The following is a 22610-nucleotide window of genomic DNA, read 5'->3' as shown; positions in this document are numbered from 1 at the left end:
CATTATTATTAAGGTTGTTATACTATTGAACCACTATTATCAACTTCATTATTAAAACACTATTGCTCGACCCTAATTGTCATACCACTATCTTTATTTTTTGTTTCACAGCTTCTCCAACATTTTCTATCACATATGAAAAAAATCAAATTGGTATCCCACACTCACTTCGTCTATGCAAAAGATAGGCAGGATTTTGTGGCATACATCTACATGATAAAATTATTTCAACAGAGGCTAAACATCATAACTTTTCTCTTGTTATATTTTTTATGTAAATGATTGTTTAAGAGTAATTTTGCATATTATGATGTAATAAAAAAAATATAAAAGATCAAATAGATCGTATTAAAAAGTTTTGAATTTATTATAAAAGTAAATAGTTATTTTTTGTAAAAGCTGTCCAAAAAACGGTTCGTTGTTCGCGAACAGCTCGTGTAATTATTGTCTTATGACTATATTATTAGGATTGTTAAAAAGACTCTTTGTTCGTGAAAAGCTCGTGCTCGAGTCGTTAAGCAGACGAGCCGAACATGAACATAATTTTTGAGCTCGAAATATAAAGAATCCAAAGAGGAGCTGCACCCCTATTCACATCTCCGCACGCGCTGAAATCCACCCATTCTAACGAGCTTCTCTCCCCGCAGGCTCTAATGTCCACCCAACACCTCTCTCTCCCTCTCTCCCGCATTTTCCTCCCTTCCGTCCAACAACACCTAACTTCTCCTTTCCAACATCAGTCCTCTCCGCCCACCATAGTCCTTTTTTTTTTTTTCCTTTTGTTCGTTCCTTACAAACCCTCCCTCCTCCCACAACCCTTGCGCGAAAGTGACACCCATGGAGATGCGCAGTATTTGCCGCGCTCGTCACCGAAGATGGGCTATAGCTGCCCTCTTGGTTGTCGCCTTACTAGCCGTCGCGCAGCTAGGGCAGTGCCAGACCGACTACGATGATTATGAGGGCAATGATGGCGAAGACGATGATGGCGGAGGAAACACAGAAGATGTCCCGCTCTTCGCTAGCATTGTCTATGATCGTCTCATGAGCCTTACTGGAGCCTTCGCTAAAGAATTTGGCAATCAGCTCAAATATTGCATCAAGGATTCGTACGCGCACTTGTTTTGATTTTATGTCATCTGATGGCCTTAGATGTTCTGCTTTTGTTGTTCATCGGTATAAATATGATGTATAAAGATATATATTTCTTTTTCAGAGATAATGATTGGAATCTGGCATTTAATTTTTCGGCAGATTTGAGGTTCCTGGTCAATTGCATCAGGCACAGAGGTGAGCATTGCTTATTTTGAATTTCATTTTATGTTTCGGCTAGCTAGGTTTGCCAATCAAGCTATTTTTTATGGATTCGGGTGGGCTCATGGATGTTGAATGTCACATCGGGGTTTTTTTTTTTAAAATTTGGAGGGTTAGGACATAAGATTGATATTGAAAAGAAATTGACCTGTGAATCTTGCAACAATTTTCTAAATATTTATCAATTAAATTAATAATATTTGCACATTTTTTAATATAATTTAGACATGAATTTAACTTGAATTCAACCAAACATCCAAAGTCCGACATTTAAATCCTCTGCTCCGTTAAATGGAATATTCGCATGTTTAGTTATTTTTTCAACATAAATTCAGATTTAATTAAATGCGGGGAAGATGGGAGTTTCGGAGGTCATAGTATGTCGTCATTTCGTCGTTGTCTTGCGAGCTCGTCGGAATGTCGCCGGAGGAGAAAGATGGGAGGAAAAATGGGATTTATGGCAAAGCGGGGAGAAAAAAATGGGAAAGATGAGAGTCTCAGAGTTCATTGTATGCTGCTGTCATCATGTCGTTGCCTTGAGAGCTCGCCGGAATGTTGTCGGAAAATAGACAGAAGATAATGAGGGTGATAATAGTGAAGTTTATGGTATTTGATATGAAATTTAGGCGGTTGAATTGGATTTAGTAAATCTGATAAATCCTGCGATGAAGACTGAGCTCGTCGACGACAGAATAAATCATTTGGCTGCTTCGCTGATTAAAATTTATTAAATCCCAATTTACATCATAATAGAGACGAAACACTGTGAAAAGAGATAGAACGTGAAAAATTTAATTTTAACTGAGCTTTGGATTTAAGTTTCGTTTTACTGTTTGGTTGGATTTAAGTTAAATTCATCCCTAAATCTTGTTAATTGTGTGCTACCAAACACTAATAAGAATTGGGTGGTATGTATGTGAATCCTCCTATTTTATAAAATTCAATTACTAATTTTTTTTTTTTTTTTCTTTTTGAGTTGTTGACCTTTGATTCAAAATATATTATTGGATTTCATTATTTTGTAAATTTTAATATCAAATAAAGATGGAATGAATGGATTTGATACTATTGATCTTTTCTATAAAATAAAAGTATGAAATAAATTATATATTTAATAATTTATATTATGTATACATTTTATCCGGACCCCTATCATATGTAATTGAAAAAATATTCTTTTAGTTTTTTTATTAATACGTCTAGAATAAATGTTACTTGATTAAAATCACATTTGCACTTCATTATATGAGATTTTAATTAAATGTTTATCCTTTTTTACACATTTTAATTTAGGGGCATTTACATACATACACCCAATTCGTATGTTTTAACATATATAACATTTAAATTTACTTTTTGCATTTATACGACTCAAATCTTTCACGTCACATAAAAAATCTATAAGTACTTAGAATAATATATGGTAATTAGAATTAATTTTTTATTTTTCTAAGAATAATATATGGTAAGTAGAATTAATTCTTTTTTTTTCGCGAATTAAGTTTTTAATAGCGTGTATGTTAGAAATTAGTTATTAAAGTGTGATTGAACTTTCTAGTTGGAGAGAAGATTCTCTACCTATTCAAAAGTCTTTGAAATTACTTGTAAACTTCTATATTAAATGCAACTAATTTTACTTACAAGAATAATGTTAACATGTAAAGAATGTTATTTTTGTAACTAATGTTGTTTATTTGACCACATATTAATATTCTGTTCAATATTTTTACTTGTATCAAAACCATAAATCTACTACTATGATTTTATGCTAATTAAAATTCAAAATTTTCACCAATAGTGAATAAGCTTTTAAAGAGGCACAGGTGAAATAATTTATCCTCGATTGAGTTCCTTCATTCTTAAAGTTTTGTGTCGCATTTTATTGTGTCCTAGAAAACTATCGTTAGGGTGTTGAGTGTCCTATAAGAGATTTTCCTTAGGTTACTTCTGACACGCATATAACCAAGAAATAAAATTTAAGTGCTCAATTGGAGGATTATAGCCCCCTCAGGAGCCCTTAAACGCTCAAGTTAATGGATGGGCTATTAAGCTTCATTTTGATGAACAATAAGGGATCTTACACTATTTGTTTGAGTTTGGGTACTAATGGACAAAAAGTATAAGTCAAGGAGAAATTCTTTTACTTTTATTGTGAAAAACGATGGCAATAAAATAAAACTGGAATGAGAAATTCACAAAACAGAAAAACAACGAAAACACACAGATTTATGTGGTTCGACAAATAGCTTACGTTCATGGAGCTGCGAAGTATTTTATTACTCGAGGATTACACCCGTCGATCGCCTCGACGATTACAAGAAAGAACAATCTCTCTCTCTCACCTCTCCTCTCTCCTCTCTCCTCTCGAGAGCAACAACCGAAGAAGTCTGGGAAATCAAATCACGAGAGAGATAACAATGGGAGCTAGTATGCCTATTTATTAATTTCATAATATCATTAGGCTCATTAAGGAATTAATCAACAAATTAATGAAACTCATTAATTATTTCATTTTCTCTTCAGAAAATCATAAAAGAAATTAAGAGTAATTAATTTCGAGTATCAAATCCAATTTGTTGACAAACACGAGAAAACGCTAATTTGAACAGTGAACAGGCTTACATATTCGCAACAACTTTGTCATTTTAGGTGATATATGATTGTAAGTGGAAGCTATTTTAGTACTTTGGTGATTCTTTAGGTAGATATTTGAGCCATGCTTTTTTGAGATATGTGTTGGACTAAAATGCCACTTATTTGAGGGAATTATTTGCCATTTGGTTGATTGAAGGATGAAAGGATGGACCATACTATCTCTAATATTTGTATTTGACCATCTCCTTGTTATGATGAATGATTGTATCAAATTTGTTTGAGATCAAAGATGATGTTGATCTAAATTGTGTGACTAGATCCATGATATGGCTTTGTGATTGGAATTGATATGTATGAGACTTTGAGGTTGATGTTGATTCTATGTAAATTTTAGAGTGATCAAACAACCCAAAACCTAGCAGAATTATCGATTCATTCAAACCTTTATTCATGCTGAACATTTTATCATAAAATAATAATGCTTATAATTTGATAGTTAAAACACGTATGAGGATATTCTTTGGGTCATAATAGTCATCTTTTATGGTTGAATATTTATATAAAATTTTAGAGATACTTAGATTGCTCTTCCAATTGGTTCATTGTATCATTGATAGTATTTTCATCGATATATTGAAAGGATTTGATTAAGGTATTTTTTGGATTGTAGTCCTAGAGTTCAAACCCCTTTGATCATAACCAAACATATGATGCTAATAAGGTCATAAGAGATTATGGACCATGAATTTGTTTTATAATCTTGGTGCTTGTATTATGTACTTGGTTGAATTTGGAGTTGTGTGAGAACAAAACTGAAAATAATAAGACCATCTTCATTAATTTAGTAACCGCTTACCATACAAGGGCTGTGAACTAAGAAGAGCACGAAATACTTCAAGATGATCGAAGGATTGTCTTATCAATAAGCATATACCATGAGAAGTTCCCTCAACCCATCATTTCTTATGAAACCAAACTTGGTCACTTGCTAAAGGTGAACTTTAAGTATCAAATAGGTCCAAGCGCACGGCCATGCATTGGCTCAAATCCACAAAATTGATCTTTGAGCATTAATTAAAAGTGTTCCTAGACTACCTTTAATGTTCTACCCCTTACCCAGCAAGAGTTGTAAGGTAAGCCATCCTCGAAAGAGGCACAAAGCTAGTTACTTGTAGAGTTAATGCATCAAATAGAAATGCACGCTTTATATTTTTTCAACAAATAAATAAAAGTGTTAGGTATGGAAATTGAACCTAAGACGGTCCTCATAGTTAAAAGATGGGGTATGGCCACCATATAAGGTTTGGTTCATATTTGGATTGTTGAGGCTGATATACTTGGGGATAGTTAAGGATCAAATTTAGTAAAAGAGATATATTTTTTTGCTTGGCCATAACTTCATCCAAAGAAAACGTTTAACTTGTTTTAGGAAAATCAAACTAATTGAGTTAGCTTTAGATTTTATTATATCATAGCTTTAAGAAATTTTATTTTATTTCACTGCTTTCATTCTATCAAATTTGTGAATTATCGAAATAATAGACTGAAAACCAATATTAGTTTTTAGTGAATATATCTGTTTTTATGAACTTATTTTTATCAACTTATTGGATGAACAGGGGACCTTACACAACGCTTGTGTAATGCTGCCGAAATGAAATTTTACTTCAATAGCTTTTATGACAACAGTGGAGAAAGTGCAAAGGTCAACATACTTAAACCAAACAAAAATTGCAACTTGACTTCATGGGTCTCTGGATGTGAGCCAGGATGGGCATGCAACGTCAATCCAAATCAAAAAGTTAAATATAATGATTCCAGACAAATGCCTGCTAGGACTCAGAAGTGTCATCCCTGTTGTCCAGGCTTCTTCTGTCCCCGTGGTATTACATGCATGATACGTAAGTACTTTCTCTATCTTATTCTACTCTCTTATATTGAAGCAATTGTCTAACTTTTATTTTCTCATTTTTTTCAAAGCCTGTCCTTTGGGTGCATACTGCCCACTTGCAAAACTAAATAAGACCACTGGTGTTTGTGATCCGTAAGTTTTATTTCATACTTATTAACTATGTTTAGTGTCTCTTCTATCTATTTTATTAAACTTTATGTTAGCCATTATATAAGTAATTTTTAGAAATGATGCAGATATAATTACCAACTACCTCCAGGTCAACCTAATCATACTTGTGGTGGCGCCGATATGTGGGCTGATGTTTTATCTACTAGACAAGTGTTTTGCCCTGCTGGATACTATTGTCCAAGCACTATACAGAAGATTTCTTGCAGTAGTGGGTATTGAATCTATAACATTCTCCAATGGTCATGATAGCACAATACAAATTTTGATGATGCATTATTTTCTTTCTATATTTTTTATGCTTGTGATGAAATTTATTGCCTTCTTGTAGCCATATAACCATCTTCTTCAAAATTTATGTAAACAATTATCTTTCATGAGCAACAATAAAAACCTTATTCTACAATTTTGAGTTGGATATTAAAATAGTTGTTCATATGTTTTTCTTAATCATTAGGGGTTTCATTTGATAAATTTCAATTTAAGACAAATCTTAATGTACAACTACCAGGTTGCAATTTTCTCACCTTTTTTTAATTTTGTTATATTGCAGCTACCACCCTAATCTTTTTTTTTTTTAATTTAATTTCTTGAATAGGATTTGCTCCCCTTAATTTTTTATATGACCATTTTGTACATTATCTTTCATATTTTATGACACACTCATCGCTCTATTAATTGCTCCTTTGTCACTACTTTACAGGCATTACTGCAGGAAGGGTTCTACATCTGAAATAAGTAAGCTCGCTTTTGTTTATACTATTTAATAGAAAATTTTAGGAAATTCTTTATCTAAAATAAGCAGCTCACTAATATTCATACTATTTTTCCAGCTAGTGTTAGCAAATTAAAAAATTTTCTAATTTGACGGAAATTATCAAAGTGAATTTGATGTAGTACCACTCACAAGTAAGGCAACTATAAACAGTATAGTTATAGATAAAATATTGCTTGTTTAAATCAATTATATGGAGAACATTCACAAGAGGCAAGATCATTCGAAAAAAATATGATCATTCGGATAATATCACAAAGGCACATTGTTTTATGTCTGATTTTTCATATAATTTCACTCCATGAATTCTTTTTTAATCTTAAAAAATGAGAAAATGTCAGTATTTGACTACTAAATTTATTGTCATTTTCTGTAGAAGATTGGCAATCTAATGGTTATTCATCTTAACATACATGCAAAATATGCTCTTTAGTCCAAGAGATTTATTGACAAAACCAAGACGATGCATTCTTACATGTGTTGTCTATATGTTTCAAACTCGAGAATATTGAATTTGAAAGATTTTGTTATTTAAGCTGTAATACTTGAATAATATTTTTCTTAACATGCAGGGTGTTTTAAGAAAAGTTCTTGTAAGCCAAATTCTTCGAATCAAGACATTACTATATTTGGAGCTCTTGTTATGGTTAGTGATTCCTAAATTTTAAAATTTAATTCTGCCATCAGTTAGAGTGGTATTCAGTTGATTCCAACTAAGCTAAACTATGGTGCAATATTTTGAATAATTATAATGAACAAATTAAGATTATAGCTTTACAATTTAGAAAACCTAGTTGATTGATAACCTGAGCAGCCCTAAATTTTATGATTTCCTAGAAAAATTAGTGTGTTTCGTAGTTTTCTTTTAGTGCTTTATTATTTTTTCATATTTATTCCACAAAAAGAACTTATTTGTGAAACTCAAAGTTAACGTACAATTTCTTCTTTTCATATAGGTCGCTTTGTGTTTGTTGCTCTTAATCATATATAACTTCTCTGGCCAAATCCTTAGTAACCGTGAGAGAAGGCAAGCCAAATCAAGAGAAGCCGCTGCAAGGAGTGCTCGAGAAACTGCACAAGCTCGTGAAAGGTGGAAAGCAGCTAAAGATGTTGCAAAGAAACATGCCTCAGGACTTCAAGCACAACTTTCTAGAACATTCTCACGCAAAACATCTAAAGGTTTGGGGCAGTCTCATGGATCATCTAACGCTTCAAGTTCTAAAAATTCAGACCTTCCACCTAAGAAAAAAGAATCGAGTAATCTCAAAAAAGTTATTCAATCACTAGAAGATAATCCTGAAAGTGAGGAAGGGTTTAATCTGCAAATTGGAGATAAGAATATAAAGAAGAACATGCAAAAAGGTAAACAAATCCATACTCACAGCCAAATGTTCAAGTATGTATATGGGCAAATTGAGAAAGAAAAGGCATTGGAACAACAAAATAAGAACTTGACATTCTCTGGAGTTATTTCTATGGCTACTGATACAGAGATAAGAACCAGGCCTACAATTGAGGTTGCTTTTAAGGATCTAACGCTAACTTTGATAGGGAGTAAGAAAAAGCTCTTAAGAAGTGTGACGGGAAAACTCATGCCTGGTCGTGTGGCAGCAGTAATGGGTCCTTCTGGGGCTGGTAAAACTACATTTTTGAGTGCTTTGGCTGGAAAAACAACAGGGTGTGAGATAACGGGTTTGGTTCTTATTAATGGGAAAGCAGAGCCTATTCGGTGTTATAAAAAGATCATAGGCTTTGTACCACAGGATGACATTGTTCATGGAAACTTGACGGTGGAAGAGAACCTTTGGTTTAGTGCACGATGCAGGTATGATATGAATTAATACGCTTATCTCTTATATAAATTATTTCAAATATACCATTTCTAGTTTCTTTCGTTTTCATTGTTGAACTTTGATAAAAATAGAAAAAAGATAAAAAAGGAATGCCCATTTCATTACTTTTTCTCATGATTATTTACCCATTCGAAATGAACGATTTATTTATATACATGTCTTCCAAGGTATTCCATTCTAATCTTTATCTTTTTACTAAAATGTAACTTAGTCAACTTATATTAATAAATTTAAATATTAGGCAGTTTAACCAATCTCATTTATCATGGTGATCAAAGAACCCGTGGCTGCTGTTAAGTTGGTAACTGTGTTGCTTTCAGGCTTACCCTTAAGAACTATAGTTAGGTGGGGCCATAAGGACTGTCTGTGCATGAAGCTTTTTTACTTGTACACATTTTTTTCGAAAATATTTTCAACTTTTTTGAGCACTTAAACGACATTTCTTTGGTTATATTAAAGGAGACTGATTAGTTAATGATTGTTTAATTTTTGACACTATTAACTGATTTCGTGCCCATCAATTGCTTTGGGGTACGTGCTAATTTGGGAAAAAACTTTCACTTAATATCTATTTCAAACCTGTTTTGGATTGATATATAATACTGCTAATTTTTTTTATTACCTGAATGAAAACATTTTACAGACGTCGTAGGTTTCTCATAGGATGCTTCTATTTGTTTTAGTTGAGGCACTATGTATGGAGCAGATTAAAGAATCTTCATTAAGATTTTTTAAAAATAGTCATATATGTTATTTTTTTAATAAAATCGACATATCAAAAAAATGTTAGCAAAATTGACATTCTTAGTATAAATGGAGACTATGGTGATTATCGGAGTTGAAAACAGAGAGAACAGTATTATATCTGGTTTAAAACTAGACAATGTGCTTTTGAAAAATTGAATATTCATGATTATCTCCCTAAACAATATTCAAATCTAATTTTATTATATTTACGCTTTTTCCTTTGCTTAAAAATTTTTTAAGTTATTTTTAGGAATAAAGTTAGAATGATTAAATTTTTCTTTCAATATTGTCTCAGATTATCAGCTGATTTGTCAAAGGCAGATAAAGTTCTTGTTGTTGAAAGAATTATTGAGTCCTTGGGATTGCAAGCAGTACGTGAATCCTTAGTTGGTACTGTCGAGCAGCGTGGAATATCAGGTGGGCAAAGAAAAAGAGTTAATGTTGGGCTTGAAATGGTTATGGAACCTTCTTTATTGATTCTAGATGAGCCAACCTCTGGCTTGGATAGTGCTTCATCTTCTATGCTTCTTAAAGCCCTACGCCGCGAAGCACTTGAAGGGGTAAATATATGCATGGTGGTTCACCAACCCAGGTTATTTTAAGATTCTATCCTATAAAGATGTTTATTTCTTAAATCAATTATTTCTATGTTTTCTAAATTTTAATTTTCATGAATTTGCCTAGTTAGCTTAAAGAACTGACAACTATCATAAATCAATTTTCTCCTTATTGATCAACTTCGATAATGAATTCCTGCAAGTAAAACTATATATATGTGTTTTTTTCAGTTATACCCTCTACAGGATGTTTGATGATTTGATACTTCTAGCAAAAGGAGGCATAACCGTGTATCATGGATCTATCAAGAAGGTTGAAGAATATTTTTCAGGTCTTGGGATCAATGTTCCAGAACGTGTTAATCCTCCAGATTATTTTATAGACATTTTAGAGGGGATAATTAAGCCAAACACGCCTTCAGGAATAACTTGCAAGCAACTTCCTCTTAGGTGGATGGTGCATAATGGATATGATGTGCCTCGCGATATGCTTCGTGATGATTCTACTGGAGATACTTCTAACAAGTGTGCAGAAAAGAGTAATGTTGAGATTGAAAGACGATCTATTGCAGGGGACATATGGGACAATGTTAAGGATATTGTGGGGCGGCGAAAAGATGATTTTGAGTATAATTTCTTACATTCTACGGACTTGTCAAATCGGAGAACTCCTGGTATTTTGCAGCAGTACAAGTATTTCTTGGGAAGGTATATGCTCAGAGAAAAGTGTCAAAATGGTCCCATGACTCTTTATGGGAGATCATTTTATTCCCAGAATTTTTAAAAGTCTCAATAAAGTTTCCAGATTCTTTTAATATTGATTGAAATAATACTCATTGAGGACTATTTTTGGATCTCACTAAAATATTTTGGGGACTAATTTAGCATTTTTGTAAACTCTGGGACTAAAATGGCCTAATATGAAAAGAGAGGGGACTATTTTGGCACTTTATTCTGTAGGCTTACTCACCTACCATCTTCAAGATTTTTCCATAACTTATTAAATTTTGCTCAACTATAGTGAAAACTCTATGTAATTTTAATCCTTTTAATGGATTTTAGCATAGTATAATTCTTATAATTTTTCAGGGTTGGTAAGCAACGTCTTCGTGAAGCTAGAATACTAGGAGTTGATTTTCTTATTCTATGTCTTGCTGGAGTTTGCCTAGGGACACTTGCTAAAATGAGTGACGAAACATTTGGATCCTTGGGTTACACGTACACTGTTATAGCTGTTTGTAAGTTTTTTTTTTCTTTTTTTTTTTTTAAATTGTATGATATATTATAAGAATCTACTAATATTTGCTGTATGATATATAATAAGAATCCAACAAATTGCATGCTGACATTTTAGATCCATTTGCATTCCATAAATATGTATGATTATCCATGATAGTTTTTCAATCTTACCTAAAATTCATTTGATTAAGCCTTCTTAAAAAATATTTAGCTGCCCCATAATTGTATCTTCAACTATCATGATTCTTTGAATAAACTAATCTGTAATAAATTGTTGCATATTTTAATTAAAATGTGTTGTTTTACAGCTCTATTATGCAAGATTGGAGCTCTTAGATCATTTTCGCTTGAAAAGCTGCAATACATGAGGGAAAGGACTTCTGGCATGAGCTCACTCGCTTATTTCCTTGCAAGAGATACCATTGATCATTTCAATACAGCAGTCAAACCAATAGTTTATCTTTCAATGTTCTATTTTTTCAACAACCCTAGGTCCTCAATTGCAGATAATTACATCATACTAGTTGCTCTCGTTTACTGTGTAACTGGTATTGGCTACTTCTTCTCCATCTTCTTCCAGCCTGGAACAGCCCAGTTGGTGAGATAAATTATCGTTAAAGTCATTTTTATCTCATTTAAATTTGTTTAAATTTTCTTTAAAATTCATAAGCTGTTTTTCTGTCTGGTTAACAACCTTTTGGATTTGCTCGTGCAGTGGTCTGCACTTATGCCAGTAATTTTAACGCTGATAGCTACTCAGGAGACAACCTCAAAATTCCTGGCTAACATATGTTACACAAAGTGGGCATTGGAGGCATTTGTTATTGTTAACGCTGAGAGGTTCGATTTAAATTCATCTTCTTCTACAACTTTAATGCATTTTATTGATTCTAAGTTGGTGGAGCATATAAATCATAATAAACATTCTCAATAATTTAGGACTTTTTGTTTACATTCTCAAGTGATTTTATTTTTTATTTGAAAGAATTGATCAACTTATTTTAAGAGCACTGAGAATAATATTTAGGTCCTTTCAGTATCTTTAAAAATAACTATCACCACCAAACGAGTTCTATTTTAAATCCAAATATATACAAGTAAAAAATATAGAAGTAATCCCAAATAGCTCTTTAGGTTGTGTTTGGCTGCAGCTGTAGATTTACGTTATGTAGGATTTGTCAAATCCGTGAAATCCGCCGAAGCTCGTGACTGAAACTAAGCACGTGGGCAACGACGGAGTAAATGCGCGAAACCCCCCTCATAGTAGGGTTTGATAAATCCAAATTTACGTCGCAGTGGAGACGGAACAGGAGAGAGTTGGGTTTAATAGAGTGTTGGATTTAGTTTTTTCCTTTTTTGGTGTATGACTGAATTTAGATGAAATCCATGACTAAATCCTGTTAAAAGTGTACTACCAAACATCCCTTAGTTTATATTTTCTGAATTCTTATTTTTTACTTTTGTGGGGTGTTAGTTGAAGTGTTACACCAAAGTTACATAATCTTTTTTATTAACTTGGATGAAGTTATATTTGGCCAATTATTTTTCTTTCTAACCCTTCTATATTAATTTTAATATCTGTATTATTTATGCTTACTAGTTACTTCCCCTAGGGAAGAGAAATAGCAAGTAAAAAATTTGTATTATTCGTACATGTTATATTATCTATTATACATGTTGAAATCACAAAATAATTTCATATTATCTTCAGTATATGATGCACGCATTTATTAAATCTCACCCAAACCCCTTACAATCTTATTTTGAAACTTGGCTTCCTTTATTATATATGCTTCATATGTTTCTACTACTAAGTCATGCCCCCCCTTTGTTACAGGTATTCTGGAGTTTGGTTGGTAACTAGGTGTGGTTCTCTGATGCAGAGTGATTATAATATTAATAATTGGGGCCTTTGTATAGTTGTTCTCATTTTATATGGCATACTTTCTCGCTGCATTGCCTTCTTTTGTATGGTCACAGTCTCAAGAAGAAAGTAAGTTTTTGACGCCTTATCCTTAGAAACTTGTGCTTTTAGGGAGGGTTTGTAGAATTATTTTATGGATAGCCAGTTTTGAGGTGCTTAGTTGTTGTACTGAAGATACAACAAAGATCAACAATTAGGAATGCTTAAAGAGCATGATTGTATTTATTTATTTATTTTCTTTCTTTTTTTGTAAATGAGTTTCTTAGTTCAAATAATGTAACTTTAATATACTTTTATTTGCGTTGTTAAGCAAAGAAAAAATGCAAAGGAACTATTTTGTTTTACTGAAATTAACTCGGAATCTTATGTATCATATAATAGTCAGAGAAAAAAATATATTTCATGCTATTTATTTTAGAGTTTAGTCCCAAAATTTATAGAAGTGTTGGATTAGTTCCATAATAGGGGCTAGAATAGTCGTCACTATGGGCTATGTCAACACGTATCAAAAAAGTTTTGGAATTAAACCGTCTCTTTTGTAAACTTCAGGATTAAAATAGCATATTTTGCAAAATGTGAGGATCATTTTGACACTTTTCTTATTTATTATATTCAATTAGAAATTTATTTTGTTGGCATCAAAGGGCTACTTATCTCAAATGAGGTTGACAAAGGTGTGTGAATAATGAACAACTAATTATTGGAAGAATTTCTACTTTATAACATCGATTTAAATTGGTGTTATATTGCAAATTTTTTTCTTATTCTTCACACATTATTACTAGCAATATTATATCTAGCCATCTGGATGTGCAAAAAGAAATTTTTTTCTTACAACTTGTTTTATTACTACTGCTAGCTACTGGCCATACACTACAGGAAATAAACAAAGTAGTGTTGGACATTTCCGACGCTAATCCTGCCTTTTTCCGACGCTAATCAATCATAACGTCGGATTAACATTGAAATAATGTTGACATTAAAATGGGCGTCACTGATTGGCGCTATGTAGAAATTAACATTAGATTTTAGTTGCGTCGGAATTAACGTCTCAAAAATTTGTCATGAATTTTCGTCGAGAAAACAAATAGTGTGCCATGGTGGATACTAATTAGCGTAGGCCAAGGTAGCAGACGTTAGTTAGTGTTGACCGCATGCTGACACAAAACTGCATGTTGCGTCGACAAACATCGATGTTAATCTAATGCTAAATTGTAAAAAGAACAAAAAGAAAAACTACAAAAAGGCATCAATTTTCACATACATGCACATAATAAACACAAACAACAATGATATCATAATTATCTATCATCACAACCGAAAAAGTAATCACCAACTTGTCTAACAATTGAATTAAAGAAAAACGAATCTAAGTGTTCAAATTTCACAACTACATAAACTAAAAATAAACTTAAACATAAATGAAAATAAAAATTCATCGGCCCCTTTGGTATGAGAACATCAACAAACACATAATAAAAATCATAATCCTCCGCCTTATCCTCTTGCTCCTCATTCACATCCTCTTCCACAACACTCATATACTACTTGCCCCGACAATCAGAACTCTTCGCCGGGCATGCTAGACAATCTACTGGGCTTTTACACACCTGTCGAGCTCTTCATTCATCAACATGGCCCACCTGATATTCTTTTTATGTTGAACCTGTAAAGAGCTAGGGCCACCCACAATTGCACGAGAGCCCTCGACCTCAAATGTTATGCTTTTTGTCCCTAGGCCGTATAACCTCATCTTTTTCTTCCCAGCTGCTTGCATCCACAACTCAAAATCGGGTTGGTAAGTGGTAGACTAACTCCCACTGCTGCTGGCACACGGCGAAGACTGGCTAGCCATCTCCCTATGTTTTTCACGGAGCTGCTCTTACTTTTTATGCATAACAAAATTCAAACATTGATTGTCTTTTTAAACATTAATAGAAAAAAATAAAAAAAATCTAACATACATTGACACGTCGTAAGTGGTCGAAGAACCACTACTGTGTGCCCGGGCGCTAATGTGTGAGGAAGTGTAACTCTGCAGTGGATGACTCTTAGTCAAGCTCCTTGACCTCTATACATAATCAGATAAATATAAGAGTCTCAAAATTACATAAATCCTTAAACTTGTGAATTTTTAGATAATCTTACCAACCTCCGATAATGCTCTGTGTGTGTGGGGGATCAAACCTCCAATGTGGAGTGCGGCCCCTCTGGCCCCTTTCGTCGTCAAATTATGTTGGTTTATCTTCTTTTTCTATGGTATTTTGAAGAGTCAAATGCCTCTACCGCTTCTTATGCACTGTAGTGAACATATCTCCGAGTGGTGCCTGTCGCGAACCTAAAAAATATATCGTCTGCTGATGATGTTCCGACAACTAGTAGAAGGACCTCTACAACTTAAAAATTATGTAAGATTGATTAATATAAAAAAAAAAAAGAAAAAATTTGCACTCAATTTCTTATCATACATCGAACTCCCTAAATCACATGTCCCGAGTCACAACCGAGAATTGTTTTCATAAGAGAAATGACTGTTCATACCAGCTCCGGATGATCTCTGTGATCTATGTAACGGACGACTTAAAAAAAGAGAAAAAATTTGAAATTACTCTACTGTAAAAAAAGAAAGCTGACTTAACGAGTCTCCCTCTGGCACAATATCGACTATGTCGGAGGAGTCAATCATTTGAGGTGCATAATTTGAAGGGGCCTGACTCTTTAGATGAGGAATATGGATGGAAATCTGATGTAGGTGTGGGAGGTGATGCCTGTGAGAGAGCTGTGCGGGAGGAGGGACAGCAGGAGGAGCGATCAGAGTGTTTACAGGAGCGGTGTACCTCTCAGGGCAAGTGATGACCTTCTTCAGCCTCCAGTATATGTTCCTCAAAGTCCCCTGAACGCGAGGTCTCTCCAGGGGTTGAGCACCTACCATCTGCAACAGAAAAAAATAATTAGAACTAATAAGCATGATTAGTTTGTAATGTAAGATAGAAAAGTAAAAGCAGAACACTGTAGAATGCCAACGTGAAACATGCCTTGACTAGGCGTAAAATCAAGAAAAGTAAGCACGACAACTATAATGTAAGAAGCATAAGTAAACGCAAGACGGTGCAGAAACTAAACATTTAAGTATACATACAATTCTCTAATATGTTTCATTCAATGAACCAAATGGTGAAGAATTTAAAATTTTTTAATCTCATCATCATTTTCATCCATATCAAGAATGATATATTTGTGAAACCCGTTGGTATCTGCTAGGGGCAACTCCTCATTGATTGAGCTAAGCTGAATATGAAAATAAAAAAATAACGCACTCTTGGTGAATAGGTTTGATAAAGTTTTGTATCTCAATTATTTTTTCGCGATCTATTCTTCAATACAATAGCTCAATCAATTTTATCCCTTGCTTGACCAGGATATTGAAGATAATAAACCTGACTAGTCGGATGTGCCAGAATAAATGAATCATACTTTGCATATTTTATGCTCATTTTAGCTTCAGTAATATTATACGGATCGAGTGTCTGTGTCATTCGATTAGAACAAGATCAAATCACTCACAGTGGAGCATGTAGACATTGCATTCAACATAACCCGGATACTACATCGAATTACTTCATTTAGTATGTTGTAATAGCTAATATTGTTGTTTGTGTGTGTGTTTCCTATAAAACAAACGTCATAATTATAAGCCTACTTTCCTTTACATCAGAAGCTTGTGTGAAATTTTTAATTGTTCACTTCAAATATCATCTATGTCTTGACTCTATGATTAGACCCACAAGCAATACCTACCAAGCTCTGGTTTGTAATTTCTTTGATTGTATTATAAAGCTAGAAAAAGTTCTAAAACAAAATTAGTTTTACTTTGTAGATTAAAATTACATGACTAGTTTTACTTTGTAGATTAAAATTACATGACGTACTGCTGAAATGAAAATATACTTCAATGTACATATAATTTGAATCATATTGAAAATTGTACTTCGATCTTCTTGCTTATAAGAAAATCATCCCTTATGTTCAAGTTCTCGATAAATAACTTACATACATCATTGTTATTTGTATCTCTGAGTTAATTGATACAACATTCCAAATAATAACTAAGAAAACATTCGATTAAATTTAATCTTAGTATAAGAACGATTACACTTCATCTCAGTGCAGTATAACATACAATGTAGCTGCTCGAAACTCTCTATCATTGAGGTTGGCGTACCATGCCTACCTAATAGTTCATTTGATATCTGGAATTCAAATAATTTTGCTTGCAAAGGCATCTCACCAACTTTATCATGCGTATGTTGCCGTTGATCAAAGTAATAAGAACATAAATTATTTTTCTCTTATAATAGGTATACCTCGCATATCAATCCATCCAAACGTGTTTTATTCTTAGCAGTTTTTTCAATTTTATTTAGAAATCTGCACAGTTGAGTCATTTTATAAAAAATAAGATGGTAGTCAACTCTAAAATAAAAGACATATCTCTCGAAGGGATAAATCCACCTATATTCTACTAGACCCCCAATATAGTCTCATAACACAGATGTATGGATAGATGTTCCATTGAGACAAAAAATCAGGAGAAAATGTTCGTTTGAGTTTTCGTAGCAATAAAAGAATATCTGCGTTTAGACTTCTCAGAGGATCAACATTCAAAGTCCCTGTGTACAACTCCCTGAAAAATGTACTATGTTTCGATCAATGGATCAAGTATCGGCTTTAAGAGAGCATTGAATGCAATAGGTAATAAGGATTGCATGAAAATATGACAATCATGACTTTTCATGCCAAATATTTCTCCATCCCCTAGTCAAGACATCAGCTTATGTTAGACTCACAAGCACTTGGAAACTTTAAAGAATGTAAGCACTCAAAAATTGCTTTTCATTGAGCCAATATGAGACACTTATTAAACACATTACATTTAAGAAATGCATACCTAAAACCAAAAAATAAATTTACAAGAAATGAAAATTAAAAAATACAAATCTCATGAGGGGAGACTCAAGAGAGAAAAAAAATGTAAATCTAAGCCGGAAGAGAAGTTTACCTTGCTAAAGCCTCGATTTGGATGGTTAAAACGTCGCCGAAGTCGCTCGAGCTCGCCAGAATCATTGTGATCACCAGGATTCGCCCCTAAGTTACCAGTTTCACCGCACACGACTACCGAGAAGAAGGAAGAGGAAATGAGTCTCAGTCGGGATGGGGGCAGATAATATGCCATTAGTGTCTGTTTAGTGTCGGTCATTGCTGACACTATTAAGTAACTTAATCGTATTGGCAATAGTCACTGCTAATCGGACGCTTGCGTCCACTCTTTTTTGGTTTGAATCTTCTGGTTGCTAAAAAGACGTAAAGTGGACGTTAATTTACGTCGAATTAGAAGCCAATGCAAAATTTGATGTTAATTAACAATTTTTCTATAGTGATAGTAGAACTAAAGTAACCCGTGAGTAATTTATGCTAAAATTAGTCAATAATATCTAGAATTTTTATGAATATATTCAATTATATAATTCATCAATTAAGATCTTAATTATTGTATTTGGCCAATTCTCAAATATTTTGAAACAAGATAAAATTTCTAGGGATGTCCTAACTACTAAATCTCTCTCCAATATTAAGTTATGAAAAGGCAAGCCCACATGCAACTTGTCTGATTTTTCAGAAGTTTCTTTTTTTCCAATGTTTCCATTCAATACAAGCATAAGTGGTGTACTTAATCAATATAAACATTCAACTTCATTTACTTGTAGGAAATTAAATGATGGTAACCAATAATATTCCATCTATTATAGAGGATTTTCTATTATGGTTCCATATGTACAATATTGATACTATTATGTACCTCCAACATAAGAAAATTATCCTTCACTCAAAACTTTATTCCCTACATTAATTGAAGACACAAGAAACTCTAAAGAATTGCATTGGTAGAAATGATACTACCATATGATGTCAAGAAAAATCTTACACATATAAAATGCACTTTAATCACACACCACTTAGATTACAAAGAACACAAAACATAGTGTATGTAAAGATGATCATCCTACAGGAAACTCCCTCCCAAACTCCCAGAGTCATCAGAGTGGTTGAATCCCAAATAATAATAAGGGATGATTACACAAAACCACACGAAACATTGACATTTACAAATCAACTATTCATATGATTTTTTGAACGATCGAATCGATATATTTATACATGCCACAGTCAATTTATTGAGAGTTTGTTAGAAATGATAGGTATGGGTGGGGGTTTTACCAATTTTAATATTTGAGTGAGAATTTGAAAAATGGTTAATGTGGCTGGTTTGTAAATAGTAAGTTTCGAAAATATATGGGTATACAACTAGGGATGTAAAGAAGTCGAGCCTGATAGAGCTTATGTTTGGCTCGTTCGAAATTGCTCGTGTTCGAAATCGGCTCATGTTTAAAATTGGCTCGATTTAAATAGTATTCTTCATGTTTGGCTCAAAATTGACTCGTTAAAATTAAGTGAAAAAATAGAAGCAGAGTATTGGATTGTAACGTGGATCAAATATATATATATAAAAAATAGACAGAATCACATTACCATACGACATGTTATTATTTAAATTTAGATATAAATATATATAATAGATTGTTTTATAAATAATACGTATAATATATTTTTTTATAAATATTATATGATTTTTTTTTATTTTGAGCTAAAACAAGTTTAATACGAGCCAACAAAAAGTTGTTTGTATTCAGCTCATTTATAAATCAAATTAAAAAAAAAAATTGTTTGTATTCAACTCATTTATTTAAGAAAAGAACCGAACACGAGCTGTTCATAAACAACAATTTTTTTTTTGAGAGAACTAATACAATTATTAAAAATTAATTTAGCTCCATCTCCTTCTCTTCCCATGTCAAAATATTTTTGAATATTAAATAAAATAATAAATAGATGAAAAGCGCCTGCCCGCTAACGGCCTCGCTTCCATGCCATCCTCACACGCCGACGAGGACAGAAATTACTTTTAAATAGCGTTGTATAATACTTAAAATAAAAATTTGACAGCAGAGAAGCAGAAAGATAAAAAAATATACACAGCGTTAAAATAAGGCTCCTATCTCCGAAAAATTATTGTGTACATCCGATCCTGACTGTATATCATGATGATCTACGGTTAAAAAATATTTCGGCGGGGCCCACTTTAACTTTTTTTTTTTCAAAAAAATTTTAATTGCATCATGAACCGTAGATCACTGTGATCTACGATAAGGATCAGACACTGCATGCTTCTCTGCATACGGTGTATGTATGCAATAATTTTCCCCTCTCTCGAGGCCATGTAGATGAAAATGAATGATGTTTTAAGCATATAATTGCGCCGGTTTAGAAGATACGTGTCGTATTAATGAATTCGATCGATAGAACATAAATTAATGATTAATTTTAAAACTTTCAGCTGACCACAAGTTTTATTTATATATTTGCAAGATGAGCCACTTGATCGTAGAATATGTCATTATAATCTTCAAACAACGTGGATAAGCAAACTACTTTAGTTGAACCGCAATACCTTCACACCTCGGGATTCGTGCCGAAATACCACTCACGTCGGGCGGCTGTGAGGCCGGGCGGCAACTTTCTAAGGGTTCGCGTCAACTGCTCTGAAATTGGAGGATCCAATTTTGGTCAAAATCTACTCTTTGTTCGTTTGATGGGCACTGCCTTCCTGGTATGAGGGGATGCTAATCGGCTAAGCGTGCGGTCTTAAATAGGTCGCGCGAGGCCACGTCAATTCACGAGATATTTTTGTGATTCGTGCTTATAAATTGTTGACGTGCAATAATATTTTAAATATAATATCTTACTTTTTTATCCGTCGAAATAACCCCTCAAATTTTTTTAATGCGTCGAAAACAATTTATCGGGCCAGTTCCAAAATTTTCCAAATAATATTTTATATTGCCTTTATTCCTTTTTTGTTAAAATATTTAAATTTCGCAATCAAAATCCTCTAAATATTTTAGTAAAATAAGCAACGCTAAGTGAATCAAAGTCTCCCATTGATTTTTTTATTTACAATCATGACATATATTATCAATCTTATATTTATAAGAAAAGTAATTATCTCCCCTCATCTACTTCCACTTATATATGTCATAAACCTCTCTCCTTCAACCAAGCCGCGAGACCTTCCTTCACCTCTGCGCCTTCGTCCGTGAGCGCGAGCAGAGTCCATGTCCCCCCACCCCCTTCCTCCTCTGCTTTTAATCCTCTCCTTGGCCACGTCATGCTTCGCCGGCGGCAGCCGCATCTGCTCTTACCGCCGCCGAGGGAAACTCTGTCCATTCCCCTCGCCGAAGACGCCGACCCCACCACCCCTCAGCAGGTAAACTATACATACAGATACACATGTAGAAATTATACGTAGAATTGTAGAGTTTCTCTGATTAAAGAGTGAAAACATTCATGCTAGCCTCGTTGTGATTCCACCCGCTGCTTTCTATCTCCGCCGTCCATTTTCATCTCATCCAACCATCTAATCTTCCCCAATTGGTAGCGGAATGTCACCCCCCAAAAGAGCCATTGTGGGTGGTGGGCAGCACAGGACTTAAATACTGCTTTTCGGCCCTACACCTAGCCAATGTGGAACTATTTGTCTGTGACATTCTCCTCCACCCAATCACGTGACGCCCTCGTCACGGATCGGCTCCACCGAGGGTCCCACTGGACCATGGAGAGTCGGAAGCTCAACAAACCACCGGTTAAATTTCTAATTGTTTGAAAAATTGGGGCAATTGCATACATACCACTTGTTCTTATCTATTTGCATATCTAATATCTAAGTATATATATTTATATATTGGGGCATTTATATACATAACACACAATTCTTATATATATATATATATAACCCTTAGGCTTTCATATTCAATTACATGCCACTCACATTTTTTATATTACATAAAAAAAATATTATTAGTACCAACTTTTTAAAACTATCAAAGATTAGAGCATTATATTTCATGCATAAATTTTAACAGTGTTTAAATATAAATATCAAAGATTAGAATATTATATCATTTTTCTTATGAAACATCAAATGATAACTTTATATGAATTTGATGCATATGCTTTGTCAATGCATGCGAATTTTTATTTTGTTAACAAAACTTTTTATAAGTTAGCATAAATAAATGAGCATTTTGTTGAGATCTTAACAAATCGGTCATTAAATAATAAATGAGTATGTTCATAAATTTATTTCATCGTGTATATTAAAAAATGATCTGCATGGATCTCAAGAAATTTGACGGTTAATGATAAAAAGTATATATATATATATATATATATATCCCACACATAAAATTTAATGTTTACACACATAATATTTAAATCTTTAACATCATATTTTTAGAAATGACACTTTTATCATTTAAAAAAAATAAAGTACATCTTTTCTTACATAATTTTAAAACACCAAATATTATACATGTAAATATAAAGTTTTAGATGTGATATATATATATCACAT

At 33.2% G+C, this 22610-nt stretch overlaps 2 protein-coding genes across 2 annotated transcripts in view; both read left to right on the top strand.

Moving 5' to 3' along the window:
• Positions 1-612: 612 nt before the first annotated feature.
• Positions 613-13318, top strand: LOC110025447 (ABC transporter G family member 28-like; the record flags this gene model as incomplete). The annotated part of the gene is given in 14 exon segments (XM_020725932.1): positions 613-1106; positions 1214-1287; positions 5526-5807; positions 5887-5950; positions 6055-6201; positions 6690-6724; positions 7334-7407; positions 7718-8586; positions 9657-9953; positions 10150-10626; positions 11008-11156; positions 11466-11755; positions 11873-11997; positions 12995-13318. Coding segments are annotated over 14 exon segments (3312 nt in total). The 5' UTR covers positions 613-837.
• An 8086-nt stretch (positions 13319-21404) lies between these two features.
• The window catches only part of LOC110025395 (probable purple acid phosphatase 20), a 3244-nt gene continuing 2038 nt past the window's right edge, over positions 21405-22610 (top strand). Inside the window, exon 1 of the mRNA XM_020725852.1 lies at positions 21405-21464. The gene's annotated coding sequence lies outside the window, so the exon portion shown is untranslated. The remainder of the gene's footprint in view (positions 21465-22610) is intronic.

The sequence above is a fragment of the Phalaenopsis equestris genome, unplaced genomic scaffold, assembly GCF_001263595.1.
Source record: "Phalaenopsis equestris unplaced genomic scaffold, ASM126359v1 Scaffold000297, whole genome shotgun sequence".
Lineage (NCBI taxonomy): Eukaryota > Viridiplantae > Streptophyta > Magnoliopsida > Asparagales > Orchidaceae > Phalaenopsis > Phalaenopsis equestris.
This window is presented reverse-complemented; position numbering and strand designations above follow the sequence as displayed.